The sequence below is a fragment of the Macaca fascicularis genome, chromosome 8 (genome assembly GCF_037993035.2).
Source record: "Macaca fascicularis isolate 582-1 chromosome 8, T2T-MFA8v1.1".
Lineage (NCBI taxonomy): Eukaryota > Metazoa > Chordata > Mammalia > Primates > Cercopithecidae > Macaca > Macaca fascicularis.
This window is the reverse complement of record NC_088382.1, coordinates 76,926,921-76,947,357: the sequence shown is the minus strand read 5'-3', so window position 1 is coordinate 76,947,357 and position 20,437 is coordinate 76,926,921. Positions and strand designations below refer to the sequence as shown.

Here is a 20,437-nt window from a genome sequence, read left to right as displayed (position 1 = left end):
GGCAACGCTCCCGCCTCAGCTGGAAGCGCCCTGGAATCAGACTGGACCCGAGGAGGTAGGACCTCGGCAGCGCGAGGTTAACCACAGGCCTCACCCGCGGCCTCCAGCCCTGCCCCACCGCAGCCGGCAGCCGACCCCAGACTTTCCACACGCCGCCCTCAGCGAGGCGCCTTGGGAAAAGCAGCGTGAGGCGCTGAACCGAGGGGTGGGGCCAGGAGGACGCCCCGCCCCCTGAGCCCGACCCACCGGGCGGTTTGATTAATGACCCTCTACGCCGCTTCAGCCCCTGGTGTAACCCCTTGGGTGGGCCAGGCCCTCCGCCCGACCTGTCGTAGCCGGCCGGAGCCGCAGGGCGCCCGCATAAAAGTCACGGCCAGCGTGAGTTGGAAGCAGCCGTCAATTTGGGCTTCGGCCGGACGAGGATGGAGTGACCAGTGCGGCCCTGGCCACACAGGCCCTGCTCCACGCCCCTCGCCCGCCGCACGGCAGAGCGGAGCTCCACTCAGCTGCTCCAGAAAAGGTGAGGGGCCCGTCAGACGCGTACTGTGCGGCTCCTGGGCTTGGAACGGTGGCGGGTGACTACTCCGAGGTGAGGCTAAAGGTCCCCCACTCCTCGGGCAGAAATCCCCCCTGGCGTGAAAGGCCGAGGGCAGCTGGTGAGCCGTGGTTTTCCGCGGCGTCGGCGAGGGGGAGCCGCGCCACCTCTCGTGCGCCCGGGTTGGATAAAGTCGCCGAATCGTGAACGAGTGCCGATCCTAAACTGAGCTTCCGAGATCTTTCTTCCCGGGTAGAGTAGACCTTTCGCTTAATTTGCCCCTGAAAAGCAAAGCCGGCACCGCGCCTCTCTTCATCCTTCTAGGAAGCCCAAGAACTCCGGAGCCCCGCAACTCGCCCCAGACGTCTGGAGGCAAAACGCGCCCCAGGCAAAACGAGCTCACTTTAGAGCGCCCTCAGCCCCGCTGGGCTGCTAGTGGGCGCACGGGGAGAACCAGGGGGCTGCGCCTCTCGGGTTAAGCCCGACCACCCCCCGGCCTCACCGCACCTTCGGTCCTTTGCAGGGCGTGCGGCGCGGTAAGCTGCCATGGAGCGCGACCGCCCCGCGGGCAGCCCTCTCAGCGTCAGCGCCGAGCCCGCGCCCCTGGCCGCCGCCATCCGCGACTCGAGTACCGGGCTGACCGGGCCGGGGCCGGCGGGCCCCGGGGGCGGTGCGCGTTCCGGGAGCGGGCGGCCGGCGGCGGCGAATGCAGCGCGGGAGCGCACCCGGGTGCAGACCCTGCGGCACGCCTTCCTGGAGCTGCAGCGCACGCTGCCGTCCGTGCCGCCCGACACCAAGCTGTCCAAATTGGACGTGCTGCTGCTGGCCACCACCTACATCGCGCACCTCACCCGCAGCCTGCAGGACGACGCCGAGGCGGCGGCGGACCCCGGGTTGGGCTCCCTGCGCGGCGATGGCTACCTGCACCCGGTCAAGGTAAGCGGGCGGGGGCGCACCGCGGGGCTGGGGCCGAGACCAGGACACCTTGATCCGCCCTGCCAGTCACTGTCTTGGGTAGATGCTCTCATTCCTTTTCGGGTGAGGCGGGAAGCCGACCGGGAGAACGACCTCGGCCTTCGAGGGTACTGGTGGCAAGGTCCCCGCCGCGAGAGGCTGCTCCTTCGCCGTTCGCAGGTGGCGAGTGAGGCGTTTAAAGCCGGGGTGGCTTGAGTAAGAGTCTCTAAGGCCCCTTACAGGATGCCTCTGAAGGATTTGTGTACCTTCCAAGGTGAGAAATGGGGGCTTGGTTGCACATCCTGATAATGTTTAATATCTGAGCTGTATGTATGACCCTCGGAGAGTTTTTAAGCATCTTTTATTTATATAATTATGCTTTCATTGATTTTTATGGGATATTTGAAAGATTTCACTGGAGTAATGGCCCTAAGTGATTCTAGGAAAACACTGTTGAAATTTTTTGGTAAAACTAGTAAGAACAAATGAGACCGTTCTGCATCTCTATGTAGTAAAATTTCAGTCCGTTTAAATAAAGGTTAAATATCATATACTTGACAGCTACCAAAAGTATTAGAAAAAACTACAGTGTTTTTAAATACGTTCGCAATAGATTGGCATGTGTGTTGAGTGAATTGATTACTAAATTCAAAGTCTGTAATGTACAAAATTAGACAAGAGAATCCATTTTGCATAATTTCTTTACATATAGGTAAAATTTTCACTTAACATGGTATATATGATTATGCTTCGTTACCTATTACAGTAGTCGGTTTTTGCATCATCCTCTTCTTCTAGATTTGTTTTGAAACCTTACACTAATCTTTCTGTTCCAAATGCATCATCTCATTATTTGCCAAACCTAAATTTTCAGAGTTTTGGCTTCACCACCCTGAAATATTTGGCCACACGCGTGCACACGCACACACACACAAATGCAAAGTTAATACTTAAGACTTAGCTTTAAGTATATCAGTGTTCAATAAATTATTCAGTATGGTAAAGCACACCCTCTGATATTAACTGAACTTACCATTCTGTGGTAAGGTTTAACAAAATTTACTTTGCAAATATAATCATAATGATAGACTTAAATCATTTCAATATGAAATATGAAGACATGAAATATCATTATTTATAATTATGATATACCTTATCTCATTTGTAAGTTTATAATCCCAGCAGAAAAGTCATTATTAAGGGGTTCTGTATTACCATGTTCATTAGATTACTATTCGAATATACCATTAATATTAGATTTCTTTTGATTTGACATTTGCCATATACTCAAGGAAGTTTATTTTAACATTAAGTAGATTGTAATACAAAGAGCATCCGTTAAATACTTTATGGGAGACATAATTCAGAATGAGAAGTCAAGATGCTTTTCATCTTATTTTTTCTTGGAATGCTTTTTTTGAATGAATAATGTTAGAAGCGTCATTTCCATGTAACAATAAGCATAGCAAGTGTCTTTTTGCACTTGATTCATGTACCAAATGCTTTTATAATCATAACTTTTTATTTGTAAATATTGATTGTTTTAATTGAATATTTTAAAAGACAACTCTAGAGATAATGATACAAAGCCAAAGATTTTTTTTAATGAAATTAATGTTGCTTGAACAAGTGACTAAAATCAAGCGTGTTTTAAAATCAAACATGTATTGAATTCTTACTGTGTGCAAAGCACTATTTTAGGGGAGTGAACACAATAAGACTCAGTCCCTTTCCTATATGAACATATTATTGAGACAACGACAAAGAAACAACAGTACTGGAAGGGAGAATGTTACGTTTTCCATAAAAGAACTATAATTATGTGCTACGGAAGTTCAGAGGAAAGAGATGTTATGTACATAATTGAAACCGCCTGTTAACTGTTAACACATTAGTTTACAGACACTACCAAAATGTCTAAACATTGTCTACCTTTGATTAATGTGAAAGAAATTAAAATATCCTATTTGTACTTTTATGGTTAACTAAAGGCTCATTATAAACTATTGTTTAGTAAAAAGTGTTCTAAAATGACTTCATTTTTCTGCCTTACAACATAGTGTTAGTCTTACCCTGATGATCAAAGCTTTTTAACAAATATTTCAAGGTCATTATTTTGAATCACAAGTCCTTATTATCAGTATTGTTAGCACATTACCACTGTTGGGGATTTACTTTAAGAGCATTTCATAGCAAGACTTCCTCTATACTAAGAATTTTAAAAATTAGGTGGCTGTGGTGTGTGCACCTGTAGTCCCAGCTACTGGGGAGGCTTTTGAGAGAGGACTGCTTGAGCCCAAGAGATTGTGTCTACATTGCACCACTGCATGCCTGGGCAACTGAGCACGACCCTGTCTCAAAAAAAGAGAACAAACATCTCAAATTAAACTGGAAGTTTAAGAGACTGGGGACCTGGTGCATAGCCTGAAATGGCAGTTTTTAATCCCTGTGGGGTATGAGCAATTTATTTCCATCAGCATCAGCTGCCCAAAAGGCAGTGCTTGTCTAAGAAACAGAAATATATTTCAGATCTCTACATTGGCAGAAAAATACAAATGACTTTATTATCGTGCCCCTTATTTTATAATCATTGTCTATGATAGGTAAACAATAATTGAAAAAAATAGATAAGAGGGTTTTGTTATTTTTGAGTCACTTATTTAAACTAAGTGCTTTTTGTTGTTGTTGTTTTTTGAGATGGGGTCTCGTTCTGTCACCCAGGCTGGAGTGCAGTGGTGCAATCTCGGCTCACTGCAACCTCTGCCCCCTGGGTTCAAGTGATTCTTCTGCCTCAGCCTCCCAAGTAGCTGGGATTACAGGCCCCCACCACCACGCCCAGCTAATATTTGTATTTTTGGTAGAGACGGGGTTTCGCCATGTTGGCGAGGCTGGTCTCCAACCCCTGACCTCAGGTGATCCACCCACCTCGGCCTCCCAAAGTACTGGGATTACAGGCATGAGCCACCACATTCAACTTTTTTTTTTTTTTTTTTTTTGAGACGGACTCTTGCTCTGTCGTCAGGCTGGAGTGTGGTGGTGTGATCTCAACTCACTGCAACCTCCACCTCCAGAGTTGAAGCGATTCCCATGTTGCCCAGGATGGTCTTGATCTCTTGACCTCGTGATCCGCCTGCCTCAGTCTCCCGAAGTGCTAGGCTTACAGGCATGAGCCACTGCCCTGGCCCGATTTTCCTCTTCTTAAATGGGTATTAGTTCCTCATGACCTAATCTAACTCTTTTTACCTCCCAAAGGCCTTGTCTCTAAATCCCATCACCTTGGAGGTAAGAGCTTCAACATGTGCATTTTGGAGGGACACAAACACTACAGCACTGGGATCTTCAGTATAATGAAGCACTTTAATCTGATATAACAATGCCAGATCTTGATACATCAGATAAACCTCACTCCAGTTTCTAAAACATATTAGTTTGGCTGGGCGTGGTGGCTTACACTGTAATCCCAGCACTTTGGGAGGCTGAGGTGGGCGGATCACTTGAGGTCAGGAGTTCAAGACCATCCTGGCCAACATGGCAAAACCCCATCTCTACTAAAAATACAAAAATTAGCTGGGCATGGTGGCACATGCCTGTAATCCCAGCTACTTGGGAGGCTAAGGCAGGAGAATCACTTGAACCCTGGAGGCCGAGGTTGCAGTGAGCCAAGATCACGCCACTGCACTCCAGCCTGGGTGACAGAGCAAGACTCCGTCTCAAAAAAAATAAAAATAAAAAACACATTAGTTTATCTTTGTAAAAGATCCCAGGAACAGGACCACTGACAATGATACACCTAGGATGTATAGGAATGCGTATGTATTATTTTTAAAAATTGAGTCCAGGCATGGTGGATCACACCTATAATCCCAGCACTTTGGGAGGCTGAGGCAGGAGGATCACTTGAGCCCAGTAGTTCAAGACCACCCTCGAACTCAAAGCAACATAGTGAGACTCTGCCTCTGCAAAAACAAATAAATAAACAAACAAAAAAACAAGTTTTTAATTAGCCCAGCATGGTGGCAGGTACCTGTAGTCCTAACTCAGGAAGCTGAGGCAGGAAGATTGCATGAGCCCAGCAGGTTTAGGCTGCAGTGAGCCATGATCACACCACTGCCACTCCAGCTTGTGCAGCAGAATGAGCCCCTGTCTCATAAATAATAATATAATAAAATAAAAAAATAAAAATTAGGACTTTGGTTGCCACAGAACAAAACTTTCCAGATAGTATCACATGCCCACTTATTCTTTATGGCTATGTTTTACATTTGGAGTCCCAGTTTAGGTGAAAATAACTGTGCTCACAAGTGCAATGAGAGTTTATATTATTCCATCTGAGATCTAACTCTACTTACATTCTTTTAACTCTGTAACAGAATTAATAGTCCATTCTGACTTAATTGTTCTGGGGTGTGACTTGGCCATCAGTATTTATTTAAAGCTCTCTGGGTGAGTCTTATATGCAACTTGGGTTGCGAACCCAGAGCTCTTAATGTTCTTTGGCGTGTTAATAATTGTACCTCTATTTGAGCACTATGGATTATCTGCCAGGCATTTAAAAACATATTATGGTGCTATGCAACTAGCAGTTGGCCTGTGTGTGTTCGCTGATGAAGATAGGTAGCCTGCTTACATAAGGCAGCACTTGCTCCCCGGAGAGTGTGGGACCAGATTGCTGACCTTTAGGAGTTGCTTTTTTTTTTTTTTTTTTTTTTTTTTTTTAAAGTCCATCTCTGTATTAAACAAAAGTAGTATTCTAAGGATCTTAGAACTTAACTGATTATATGACACCTGCCTCCTTCCAAAAAGAGTTTTATTCTGAAAGAACTACTCATGTAATATGTTTTTTCATCATTATGTCTGTCTGGCAATAAATTATATTGTTTGAGATGAATTTAGAAAAATCATCATCAGTAATTCAAATGTGATGATTACCAAAAGGTTAGAGCTAGATGATGTCAATACATACAGACATTTAATCAGGATGTTCTCTTAGTATAATACCAAATATTCTAATATTTATGACTTCGAGATACTGTTTTTAGCTAGATAAGATGCATAGATGGGGCTGGGCTTGGTGGCTTACGCCTGTAATCCCAGCACTTTGGGAGGCTGAGGCAGGTGATCTCTTGAGGTCAGGAGTTCAAGACCAGCCTGGCCAATGTGGTAAAACCCCATCTCTGCTAAAAATACAAAAATTAGCCAGGCGTGGTGGTAGGCGCCTATAATCCTAGCTATTCAGGAGGCTGAGGCAGGAGAATCGCTTGAACCCAGGAGACGGAGGTTGCAGTGAACCGAGATCGTGCCACTGCACTCCAGCCTGGGTGACAGAGCGGGACTCCGTCTCAAAAAAAAAAAAAAAAAGAACATGTATAGATAGTTGACACTTTTCACTGTGGTCCTTTGATACGTGTAGACACATAATACCACGTAGAACTTTTTAAAATATAGTGCTCACTTCAGCCCCACATATACTAAAATTGGGACTTTTAAAAATATTTTTAAAGCCAAGGATCTAGTTTTAGGCTTAATTTTGTTTTAGGTTTAGTTTGAAATTAAAACATTACAGGCAGATATGTTTTTCTACACTTTAACTATATTTATTTTTCATGATTTCTTACAGTTCTTATCCATAAGCACACATATTACTTCTAAAATTTTAATCAAAGTCTGAGTATATTTTTGTTTTTTACTGTGAGCATTAATAAACATTTTTTCATGTTGTTCCTTGTACTTCATACTTACAATTGTTATTAGCTACATAATACTGCATTTGCACTGGGCTGTTTGCAATCTTTAACATTGTAGACCACGTTAATATATGTCACAGATACTAACTTTTGAATTCTTGTTGAAATAATCTTTTTCAGAAATGGCCCATGCGATCAAGATTGTACATCGGTGCTACTGGTCAGTTTCTGAAGCATTCTGTTTCTGGAGAAAAAACAAATAATGACAACACTCCAACAGACTCACAGCCTTAGGCTCTCCCCTGGTGGGGGCTGGTAGAAGTGGTGGCTATTGTTTTTAAATACTATGACATAATTCTATATTTATTATATGAGACATAAAATTTCTGAAAGTTTACATGTGAACCCATAGTTGGATGTTCAGGTTTATCTGTCTAAATGTGGAATGAAATAATCAGTGTTATATAAAACACACAGCTTATCTGTTCAGTATGAGAGTCACTGCTATATAGTGCAAGAGAAATTATTAGAAAAAAGAAGTCACTTGAAAGCAAACAATTGTGTATGTAGCTAAAGAGTGCACACATTGCTATAGTGTATCTATTACAAACAGAAAAGTTCATATCTGTTGGTGCAGTCTTCCTAGTTTAGAAAGATAAAATCTGTGTTTATAATATACCAGTATTCCTTTTTTGTGAAAACCATACTGTGCTTAAGTTGGTCTAAGACGCCATTTCAGTTGAAGAAAACTGTTGCAGTAATATGAAGATGCAATAAATTCAATAAGTAGTTATTTTTCCCTCTCAGAAAACTTGTTTGGAGTATTAGAAATGGTTTGCTCAGAGGACAGGGCTTGGCCACCTTCCTAGAGGGTTATTCTGTATCTTACTGTGTTTGCAACTTGTGGAAGGCACTGGGAATCCCTGCAGTCCAGTGTGAACAGAAGACCAGGTGTCAGCGGACAACAGAGTTCACAGTGTAGGTGCATGTCACCACACCTGGCTAATTCTTTTATTTTTTGTAGAGATGGGGTCTCACTGTGTTGCCTAGGCTAGTCTTGAAATCCTGGCTCAAAAAATCCTCCCGCCTCACCTCCCAAAGTGTTGGGATTATAGGCAAGAACCACCATGCCTGGCCCAGTTTTATTGTTTTAATGTGAATATACACATAATGTGACCGAAGCAAATCTTTTTTCAAGAAAGATATATAATAAAAGTTCTCTACATATTAATATGTAGAAAAGTACTTGCATATTTAAATATTTGTAAACATATTTACCTACTCATATAACATGGAAAAATAAAAAGTAAAATGAGATTTGGATTCAGCCATTCACTATTATAAGTTATTGACATAAGAAGTGCTAAAAAGAATCTTTATCCTAAGGAATGAAATCAAAACTTCTTTAAAGTTACCCCAAACTGAATTGTAAACACTAAATTTAACAGCAAGAATTTCAGAAAAATTGTTTTCTTGCTAATAATTCTTAAGATTTATTAGTTTGGCTAGTTTTTAAAGCATTTAACTGGGGAAACAACTATGTGTTGAATAATTAGACTTCTAAGTCATCCTGTTAAATAGTTAGTAGAGCTTTGCCCTTGATGGTATTACTTTTTAATTCTTCTCATCCAGTTACAAGTTGTTTTAATGCCAAAGAAGTGTATTTGTTACAGATTTTCATAACATTTTATTAAATTGCTAGATATGATGATAGGTGTCGGTAGGTTGGAAAATTACAGAGGAGAAATTTCATATTTTCACTCGAAGATTCAAAGGAACATGCTGTTTTAATGCTTTAATGGTGAATGGTCATGATAAGAGATATTATAAAAATAAAGTACTCATTTAAAAATTAGTCTGTTAAATTTGCATTTCTCTCTTTGGATATTTAACAAACACTGAAGGTACTTTTGAAAATCTTTTTAGATGATAGATGCCTGCTTGGTGTTAGCTGCTTTTTTACCATGCTGTCTTTTTTTTTTTTTTTTTTTTGAGACAGAGTCTCACTGTTTCCCAGGCTAGAGTGCAGTGGCACAATCTCCATTCACTGCAACCTCCACCTCTTGGGTTCAAGCGATTCTCGTGCCTCTCAGCCTCCTGAGTAAGTGGGACTACAGGCATGTACCACCATGCCCACCTAACTTTTGTATTTTTAGTAGGAGACAGGGTTTCAACTTGTTGGTCAGGCTGGTCTCGAATTCCTGACCTCAAGTGATCCGCCTGCCTCGGCCTCCCAAAGTGCTGGGATTACAGGCGCAAGCCACAGCGCCCAGCCTCTGTTGTTTTTCGAGATGGAGTCTCATTCTGCTGCCCAGGCTGGAGTGCAGTGGCGAGATCTCAGCTCACTGCAACCTCCACCTCCCAGGTTCAAGCGATTCTCCTGCCTCAGCCTCCCGAGTAGCTGGGATTACAGAGGTGCGCCACCATTCCCAGCTAATTTTTGTATTTTGGGTAGAGATGGGGTTTTGCCATGTGACCCCGGGGGTTCTCAAACTCCTGGCCTCAAGTGATCCACCCACCTCAGCCTCCCAAACAACTGGGATTACAGGCATGAGCCACTGCTGAGGAAATAATCTAATATACACAGAACATCTCTTTACAGTGGCCAACATGATTCACTTAGAAATGAACACATGATTTATATTTGTTATCATGACACGATAAGACAAGTGGCTTGTTGGCTCTATGTATAATCGTATTGTTATTATTAGCTGGCAGGGAGAAGAAACCACAAATCAAACTGCTTCTGATCTCAATTTATATAGTAGATATTTTGAGAGATGGCTTAATCTAAATGCTCTTTTCTTATTACGTGTGGGTTACTACAGATTATATCAATTGTGTATTTTATTTGAAAAGCTATGAACTTTGACTCCTCTAGCACTAGCAGATTCTGTCTTCACCTGGTGACAAATTAATGATTTTGTTTGTTTTTTGTTTTGTTTTGTTTTTTGAGACAGTCTCGCTGTGTCACCCAGGCTGGCGTGCGGTGGCGCAATCTCGGCTCACTGCAAGCTCTGCCTCCCAGGCTCACGCCATTCTCCTGCATCAGCCTCCCAAATAGCTGGGACTGCAGGTGCCTGCCACCACGACCAGCTAATTTTTTGTATTTTCAGTAGAGACGGGGTTTCACCATGTTAGCCAGGGTGGTCTCGATCTCCCATCCACCTTGGCCTCCCAAAGTGCTGGGATTACAGGCGTCAGCCACCACGTCCAGTCGAGTTTTTTTAAATCATTGTTGGTGGCCAGGCAAGGTGGCTCATGCCTGTAATCCCAGCACTTTGGGAAGCCAGGGTGGGAGGATCACTTGAGGTCAGAAGTTCAAGACCAGCCTGGGCAACATGGTGAAACCCCTTCCTTCTCTACTAAAAATACAAAAAAATTAGCAGGGCTTGGTGTGTGTGCCTGTAGTACCAGCTACTCAGGAGGCTGAGGTGAGAGGATTGCCTGAGCCTGGGAGATTGAGGCTACAGTGAGCCATGATCATGCCACTGCACTCCAGCCCCTTATGGCTAGAGGATGTGATTGTTACCTAATTTCCCAGATGGTGTAAGACACAGTATAGTATTGCTGTTTTTCTCTGATGCATGCACTTCTGATTTTTTCATTTTGTTTTTGTTATTGTCATTTTAAAAGAACTCAAAAGCTAAGATTGTAAAATTTTAAAAGCACTAGGAAAATACTGTAAAGTTGTGTATCTCAAAGATAATACGTACTTTTGTTATGTAATGCTAGCTGGTGGTCTTATAGGCAGCTGTTGTACTGAAAAATAAATGTTCCTTAAATCCTGTAGATTTGCTGCCTTTAGACTCTGAGCACTGCGCAATGGCACTGCAGCACAGTTGGGAGTGAGGGACATTAAGTATTCTTACCTAACTACATAAATCTGGGAAAGGTTTCCCTTTTTATGTTTATACAAGTCTTAATTTCAACTCATAGGACAAACCAGCTCAGTGAAATATACCTCAATCACTCAAATGCTTTCATTATAAATTATACCTTAGCATTTTAGCTGTCATAAGGTTTTAAATAATAAACTGAAGAATAATCCTATTAAAGATTATGTCAGTAGTCTTTTCTTGTGCATATGAATGTTACTTAATTATCTCATGCATTCCTGCCCTCCCAGGGCCAAGAAATATGTCCTGGGGATGAACTTTAATCATCATCTCCATTTTTTTTAGCCATTAGAAACTGGGGGCCATTTCAAGCAATGTGATGTCTAAAGAAAAATTTATTGTAACCATTTTTACTTTCAGATAGACTCTGAAATCACTAACTTAAAAATGTGAAATGTGTGCTATTATAAAGTAGCTTAACTCTGGTTTTTTTTGTTTGTTTGTTTTTCTGAGACAGAGTTTCCCTCTGTTGCCCAGGCTGGAGTGTAGTGGTACCATCTCGGCTCATTGCAACCTCCGCCTCCCGGGTTCAAGTGATTCTTTTGCTTCAGCCTCCTGAGTGGCTGGGACTACAGGCACCCGCCACCATGCTCAACTAATTTTTGTGTTTTTAGTAGAGATAGGGTTTCACCATGTTGGCCAGACTGGTCTTGAACTCCTGACCTCAAGTGTTCTGCTCGCCTCAGTCTCCCAAAGTGCTGGAATTATAGGCGTGAACCACTGTGCCTGGCCAAGGTAGCTTAATTGTTTATGTAGATGGATATATGATGTGGAACAAAAAAATTTTTAAGGCCAGGTGCAGTGGCTCATGCCTGTAATCCCAGCACTTTGGGAGGCTGAGACAGAAGGATCACTTGAGGCCAAGAGTTCAAGACTAGCCTGGGCAATGTAGCGAGAACCCATCTCTACAAAAAAATTTAAAAATTAGCCGGGCATGATGGCATGTGCCTGTGGTCCCAGCTACTCAGGAGACTAAGGTAGAAGGATTGCTTGAGCCCAGGAGGTGGAGGCTGCAGTGAGCCATCATTGTGCCACTGCACTCCAGCCTAGGAGAGAGACAGTAAGACCCTGTCTCAGGAGAAAAAAAAATTTAATTAAGCTATACTTTTAAAAAGTAGGCATATGCAAGATTGTCCCTACTCTGTGTGTAGAACATCTGTACCACCTTGCGGCCATAAGACCCTGTACCAGAGTCATCTTGAAACATGGGCTACAATCAAGTAAAAATAATAGTATGCAATGGCAGAGGCAGGCAAGTCAAGAGAGGAGGAAAGGTGCGAAGCTATTTTCAGATCCCCCATTTAGAAAGAAGAGGCTGGTTCCACCAGTGTCCAGTCCTGCTATAGGTGTGTGGTTATAGGGACACACAGGAGAGACTGACTCAAAGAGGAGACCTGACTTTGGAACCAAACCAGAACAACAAAAGCTGCCAGTGGTGAGCCACACTCGGTCTGAGAGGTCCAGAGAGCAGCCACACCTGCTGTAATGAAGACTGGGCCCAGGTGGTCTATTTTCCTCTCCAGTCAGCCAGTGCCAGAGACTGGACACTGGACAATGTCTAGGGTGATGGTGGTGGCGGAAGTGGCTTAACAGAAGGCAGAAAACTTGCGGTAAGCAATGACTACTAGTCTCTCCTCTTCCCCTAACCTATGTGAGCCCCACCCAGACTTGTGGCCACTCTAGGGATACACACTTTGTTTACATTAGCACATTCTTTTTCTTTGTTGACAGGAAGTAGAGCTTCTTGCCGGAATGGACAGTATGGTTCAGTGGTGGGAGGTAAGAGCTTATTTTTCAAGATAGAGGTTTAATCAAACTTGAGGAGGGGGAAAAGGGGAGGTAAGAAGGGGTCGAAGAAGAAATAGATCCTACCAAAAGACTTAGTTTCTACTTCTTAATAGGTGATGAGTTGGGGACTTTTTTTTTTTTTTTTTTTGAGAAACAGTTTTACTCCATCACCCAGGCTGAAGTGCAGTGGCACAATCTGGGTTCATTGCAACCTCTGCCTCCCAGGTTAAAGTGATTCTTCTGCCTCAGCCTCCTGAGTAGTGGGATTACAAGCACACACCACCAAACCTGGCTAATTTTTGTCCTATTAGTAGATACGGGGTTTCACCATGTTGGCCAGGCTGGTCTCAAACTCCTGACCTCAAGTGATCCACATACCTTGGCCTCCCAAAGTGCTGGGATTACAGGCTGAGTTAGGGACTCTCATGTGAGTAAATATCCTTAGGGCATGCAGCAGTTTAGAGGAAAGAGGAGATAATATATTTTTAATTACTAAACTGATCAGTGGCCCTCAGTGTCCCTAACTCATTGACTTAAGGGCCAAAGGCGAAGTCACTGTACGCCTTTGAAAATACAAAAATAGGCCGGGCGCGGTGGCTCAAGCCTGTAATCCCAGCACTTTGGGAGGCCGAGACGGGCGGATCACGAGGTCAGGAGATCGAGACCATCCTGGCTAACACAATGAAACCCCGTCTCCACTAAAAAAATACAAAAAAATTAGCCGGGCGTGGTGGCGGCGCCTGTAGTCCCAGCTACTCGGGAGGCTGAGGCAGGAGAATGGCGGGAACCCGGGAGGCGGAGCTTGCAGTGAGCCGAGATCGCGCCACTGCACTCCAGCCTGGGCGACAGAGCGAGACTCCGCCTCAAAAAAAAAAAAAAAAGAAAATACAAAAATAGACTGGGTGCAGTGGCTCATGCCTGTAATCCCAGTACTTTGGGAGGCCAAGGTGGATGGATCACCTACGGTCAGGAGTTCGAAATCAGCCTGGCCAACATGGTGAAACCCCGTCTCAACTAAAAATACAAGAATTACCTGGGTGTGGTGGTGGGTGCCTATAATCCCAGCTACTTGGGAGGCTGAGGCTGGAGAATCACTTGAACCCAGGAGGCAGAGGTTGCAATGAGTAGAGATAGCACCATTGCCCTCCAGCCTGGGTGACGAGAGCAAAACTCCATCTCAACAAAAAAGAAATGAAAATGCAAAAATAACTTTGAGAGTCTCTAGCAAGCAAGATAATAGACTTAAATTTCATACTTTATGAAGAGAGAAAATCGAATTCTAAGTTCCAAAAGCTCCCCTCTGTGTATAAGCGCCAAGATTGGAGGTCTATAAATGGAGTTTTACTAAAGGTGCTAACAGGGAAGGGAGGCCAAAGCACTGAGAGATAGTGGAGGTGTCAGCCTCCACTGGTGTCCACCTTGGGAAGAATAGGTAAGCGTGGGGCAGTGAGGAATTGGAGACAAGGGCTGACCTTGCCACAGTTCTCTAGACAAAGCCTAACAAAGCTCTGGATTCTGCCCAGAGCCACACCCCGGGCAGGCAAGATGAGCAATGGCTGAGGGAGGGTCCTGAGGGCAGCCCCACACTGCAGGCTGCCACAGGTCACAAGCTGCTGAGAGTACTCAGGCCAGGATGCAAGAACACGGGAGGCCGCAGAGTACATGGCCCGCAAAAGGGGAGATTGTAAGCAGGATGCAGGATCTCAGCAGTGGGTGCCAAAATGACCCTGAAGGACCAGGTGGTGACAGACACTATGTCAGTGCAGTCTAGACCCAGAGGACAGACAGCATGGGAGCCTGCAGTCCCTCCCTCCATGTCCTTTTGATTCACAACTGCTCCCTGAAGCCATCTAGGGATGGATGGAGAAGGGCAGGCAGGAAGCCCATTGAGTGTAAACAGCACTGATACAGCTTCATCTTCTACTTGGCTGAATATTTAATGAACAGAGACTAACATCAAAAGGGATCTGTTTGGCAGGTGGTTTTCCTCTTCAGGAGTGGGGATTCTAGAACAAGATGATACAGGACATAAAGCTACATTATTTTCCTCACATTCCAGTCATGGTATGGACATTTTAGCCCAATTATACAGTAGAGATGAACTATCTGCATCAACAATTTACAACCTAATTGCTCAGTATTCCAACTTATTTGACCTTATATATAGTTTAGAACACACCAAAATGACTGTGGTGATACTGAGGACCTTCCTGGACCTTTGCAAATGGATTAGGAAAGAGTCTGAGAAACTTGCCCAGCGTTGTCCAGCTAATCAGAGCCCAGATTCAGGCCCAGGCAGTATGGCTCGGAGAGCCTGGTTCCTTTCCTAGACTACCTGCTCCGTTACTGCCTGGATGCTTAAAGCACCTGAGTTTGCACCCCTAGTTTGGTTGGAAAACACTGTCCTTTGCTACAGGTCTCTCACTGTGGTAAGCACTTGGTATAGGGTTTGTTCTCAATACATTTCTCTTGCCTTTTGCCCTCTTCCCCTTAGCTCACAAAGTTGATATGAAATAATAGCTGAGAAAGTGCGTGTAGGCAGCTCAGTGCAAGCCAGGTGTGTCTTCCCTGGCTTATTATCTCCATTTGATGAAGAGTTAAACATGCAAGGTGAAGCATGACACAAAAACCCGCAAGCTGCCTTGAAGGGAAAGATGGCTAATTTTGACTACATAAAAAAAAATTCGCAAAAGACAAGGTCAAAAGACAAAACACAAGCCAGAGGAAAAAATCACAACACATGATAAAGCAGTAAATCTCTTTACATAAAATCAGTTCTCAGATTTCAAAAAAGCAAAACACCAACAACTTAGTAGAAGCTTGCACAAATGGGAGCCAAGATCGAGCCACTGCACTCCAGCCTAGGTGACAGAGCGAGACTGTCCCTCCTCCCCCACCAAAAAATAAAAAGAAAGAAGAAAAACTTCCACAAATGGTAAGAAACAGCAGTTCATACAAAGAAACCAAACAGGGCCGGGCACGGTGGCTCATGCCTGTAATCCCAGCACTTTGGGAGGCTGAGGTGGGCAGATTACTTGAGGTCAGGAGTTCGTGACCAACATGGCCAACAAGGACCCCCGTCCCTACTGAAAATACAAAAATTAGCCATGGATGTTGGCAGGCTTCTGTAATCCCAGCTACTTGGCAGGCTGAGGCAGGAGAATCACTTGAACCCAGGGGGCGGAGGTTGCAGTGAGCTGAGATTCTCCCCCTGAACTTCAGCCTGGGTGATAGAATGAGAATCTGAGGAAGGAAGGGAGGAAGGGAGGGAGGGAGGGAGGGAGATTTATGAAAAGATACACAAGTTCAGGCATAATTAAGAAATACACATTTAAAAAGCAATGGAAGAACATATTTCACCTGTCAATGATACAAACAAAAAATACTCATCATTAGTGAAGGTGAGGAAATGAGGACTTTTGTACTGTTGGGAGTATAAGCTCTTTTAAATGTAATTTGACAGTATCTCCCACTATTGTAAGTGTACACACTCTGACTTAGCAATGCCATGTTAAAAAATTTCCCTACCAGGCTGGGCGCAGTGGCTCACACCTGTAATCCCAGCACTTTGGGAGGCTGAGGCGGGTGGATCATGAGGTCAGGAGTTTGAGACCAGCCTGGCTAACACAGTGAAACCCCATCTCTACTGAAAATACAAAAAATTAGCCAGGCGTGGTGGCAGGAGCCTGTAATTTCAGCTACTCAAGAGGCTGAGGCAGGAGAATCGCTTGAACCTGGGGAGGCGGCGGTTGCACTGAGCCGAGACGGAGCCACTGCACACCAGCCTGGGCAGCAGAGCAAGACTTCCTCTCAAAAAAAACAAAAAACAAAATCCCTACTGATATTCTTACATTTGTAAACGTATGTAAGAATAATTATTGCAGGTATTCATCATTTTTACCTTATAATTTGTAGCCTTGACTGTTTTCCCAGCCTTCAGTATTGGCTGCACCCAAGTAACCTATCAAAAAATGCAAACCTGAAGATGTAACATACTTGCTCAAATCCCTTCAGTGGTATCCCATGATCTAAGGATGAAGTCCAACCCTTTAACTTGATTTATGAACCCTCTTCCTATGTCACTGCCCTCCACCATTTCCTATTTTACATTTTAATTATTAGTAAACACATGCACACAAACACAGCTATTTCATGCTTCAGTGCCTTTGTTCATCAATCATCGGTTGGTCCACAAATATACATATACATATATATATATAAAATATATATATATATTTTTTTGAGGTGGAGTCTTGCTCTGTCGCCCAAGCTGGAGTGCAGTGGCTCAATCTCGGCTCACTGCAAGCTCCGCCTCCCAGGTTCACGCCATTCTCTTGCCTCAACCTCCCAAGTAGCTGGGACTACAGGCGCCTGCCACCACGCCTGGCTAATTTTTTGTATTTTTAGTAGAGACGGGGTTTCACTGTGTTAGCCAGGATGGTTTCGATCTCCTGACCTCGTGATCCGCCCGCCTCCACCTACCAAAGTGCTGGGATTATAGGCGTGAGCCACCGTGCCTGGCTGCTTCCACTTATATTTTATTGCCAGAACTGGGTCATAAAGTTACCCCCACGTGTAAGGAAGGTATATCAGTTTGGCTGCAGTATCTGCTTTAGCTAGTTTAAATAGAAAGGGGCTTACCAGGGTGGCAAGGCTACAGTGAGCTGTGGTTGAGCCACCACACTGCAGCCTGGGTGACAGAGCAAGACCCTGTCTCAAAAAAAAAAAAAAAAGGAAAGAAAAGGAGGGAGAGAAAGAAAGAGAAGGAAGGAACGAGAGGAGGGAGGGAGGGAAAAAGAGAGAAAGAAAGAGAGAGAGAGAGGGGAGGGGAGGGGAGGGGAGGAAAGGAAAGGGAAGGGAAGGGAAGGGAAGGGAAGGGAAGGGAAGGGAAGGGAAGGGAAGGGAAGGGAAGGGAAGGGAAGGGAAGGGAGAAGTTTTAGGTTATTAATGACTTACAGAATCATGAGATGAAACTAACCTGGGCTGGATTTATAGTAACAATTTCTAAATCCATTCCATGGAACTGGGCTGCCAAGGTAGCTGATACTTCTGTCATGACCTGAACTCTGCTTGCCAAACGGGAAGCTGCCCTACAGTGACTGACTCTGGAAGCATGATGCCTTTGCTAGACATACATGACGGTTAATTTTTTGTGTCAAATTGACTGGGCCAAGGGATGCTCAGATCACTGGTTAAACATTATTTCTGGATGCTATGGACCGAATGTGAGGGAGCCTGAAACAGGAGGATCTTGAGCCCAGGAGTTTGAATCCAGCCTGGGCAACAAAGTGAGAACCCATTTCTAAAAACAAAACAAAACAAAAAACAAAAAGTGTCTGCCAGGGGCACCTAACTCAGTTATAAGCTATCAGGGAAGGCATAAAGGGATGAAAAGAACCTTCTAGGCTGGGAGCGGTGGCTCACGCCTGTAATCTCAGCACTTTGGGAGGCCGAGGTGGGTGGATTACCTGAGATCAGGAGTTGGAGACCATCCTGGCCAACATGGTGAAATCCCGTCTCTACTAAAAATATAAAAACTAGCTGGGTGTGGTGGTGGGCACCTGTAATCCCAGCTACTTGGGAGTCTGAGGCATGAGAATCGCTGAATCTCTTGAACCCAGGAGGCAGAGGTTACAATGAGCTGAGATCACACCACTGCATTCCAGCCTGGGTGACAGAGTGAGTCTCCATAAAAACAAAAAGAAAGAAAGAAAAAAGATTAGTATCCCCTAGATCAATTTTTAAAAATACAAATAGTCGGCCGGGCAGGGTAGCTCACTTGTGCAAAGAGTCTCACTTTGTGCAGTGGCACTATCATGGCTCACTACAGCCTCGACTTCCTGGGCCCAGGTCATCCTCCATCTTCAGCCTCTCGAGTAGCTGGAATTACAGGTCTCAACATCTTAGCACATGTATCTGAGTTGTTTTCAGAAACCTGGACCCCCACCAGGTAGATCTGCTGGCATATAGACCTCAGATGCAAGGGAACTGAGGACTGAAATCTGACCTCTGTTCGTTGTTCTAAATTTCTTCCTGAGGGGCCTGGAGGAAGTCATGCCCATGGGCCAGACTGTAACTTCCTTTCTGGTGACCCCAAGTTTTTAGACAAAGCTTCACTTACTTAACCCATCACAAACAAATCAGGGAGTCTTTGAATCCACTTATGATCTCTAAGCACCTCTGCTCCAAGATATCCCACCTCGGTGGGGTGGAGGCAGTAGATAAGGTATAGCAGCTAGCCAGAGAGTAAAGGCTTATCCACATGAGGAAATGTTGTTTTTTTTGAAGAACTACAAGATTTATGTATGATGGCTGTTGCAAAATGGAAGACAGTCATTCATTTTCTTTTCTTTAAATAGGGCCTTGCTGTTTTTGTGTCCTGTGTGGTTATCAAGGGGGTAGAGAGCCCATGACCATGTATAATCTCACCAGTGGACCAAAATTTCCAGGTTCCTGGGAGAGGGCTCATATACACAGAAGGATGACACTCTCTGAAAGGTGACTTTTGTCTTTTGGGGCACAGGAATCTCTGACATATACATATGTAACACACAAGAACACGTATGTAAATACACACACACGAAGGATATTCAAATCAGTTTTCTACATGGCTGCAATTGCAACATTATGCCCTCTAGTTAACTGTTCCTTCCAGTTAATATCTTCCTTGTCAATCATTATTTTTTCCCTTGGAGACTTTCAAGAACAGCATACTTATTGTCCCTTAAAAGTGAGATGGTGGCCAGGAGCGTGGCTCACGCCTGTAATCCCAACACTTTGGGAGGCTAAAGTGGGCGGATCATGAGGTCAGGAGTTCAAAACCAACCTGGCCAACACAGTGAAAGCCCACCTCTACTAAAAATACAAAAATTAGCCGGCCATGGTGGCACAACCCAGCTACTTGGGAGGCTGAGGCAGAAGAATTGCTTGAACCTGGGAGGTGGAGGTTGCAGCGAGCCGAGATTGCGCCACTGCACTCCAGCCTGGGCAACAGAGCGAGACTCCATCTCAAAAAAAAAAAAGTGAAGCTGGTAAAATTTGAGAAAAGGGTTGCTGATTCCTTATAGTAATTTGTTGAAAGCTTTAATGGGATGTTAATTTCAGGACATAATTTATATTATATTATCCCCGAAGTGTGAATAACGTAATTTAACCTTCGTTTGAATGTTTCAATTACTTCCACATTCTGGACTCTCTGTGTAATCATTCTTGAATACTTTTTTAAGAGTTAAAAAAAATTATTTTATGTTAACAAGAAGCCTACGCTGGAGTGGCTCCCTGGCTAGTTCATTCTATTTAATTTGGTGACTATTAGGTGTCTTTATGTTGCTGGGCTCCTTCTCTTTTCCACTTTGCCATCTCAGATAAACCCCCCTTCCCCTCATTTAACAAGACATTTGCAACAGGGTCAGGTGTTCTTTCAGTGTCTAGATAAGAATATCCGGGGAAGAAGAGGCATTTCTTCCCATATGTGTCTCTTCATCACAGAAGAAAACCTTCCCTCAAGTCCCCTAGCAGACTTCCCATCAGGTCTCATTGGCCAGCTTGAATAATTTTAAAGCATTCCTTTGCATTCA

At 44.2% G+C, this 20,437-nt stretch overlaps 1 protein-coding gene across 1 annotated transcript; it reads left to right on the top strand.

The window, feature by feature from the left end:
* Positions 1-288: 288 nt before the first annotated feature.
* Positions 289-9,025, top strand: TCF24 (transcription factor 24). Its single transcript, XM_045399106.3, has 3 exons — positions 289-520; positions 1,059-1,471; positions 7,354-9,025. Exons 2-3 carry the CDS (start codon positions 1,082-1,084, stop codon positions 7,465-7,467), a joined length of 504 nt encoding a protein of 167 aa, XP_045255041.1. The 5' UTR covers positions 289-520; positions 1,059-1,081; the 3' UTR covers positions 7,468-9,025.
* The last annotated feature ends 11,412 nt before the right edge of the window (positions 9,026-20,437 follow it).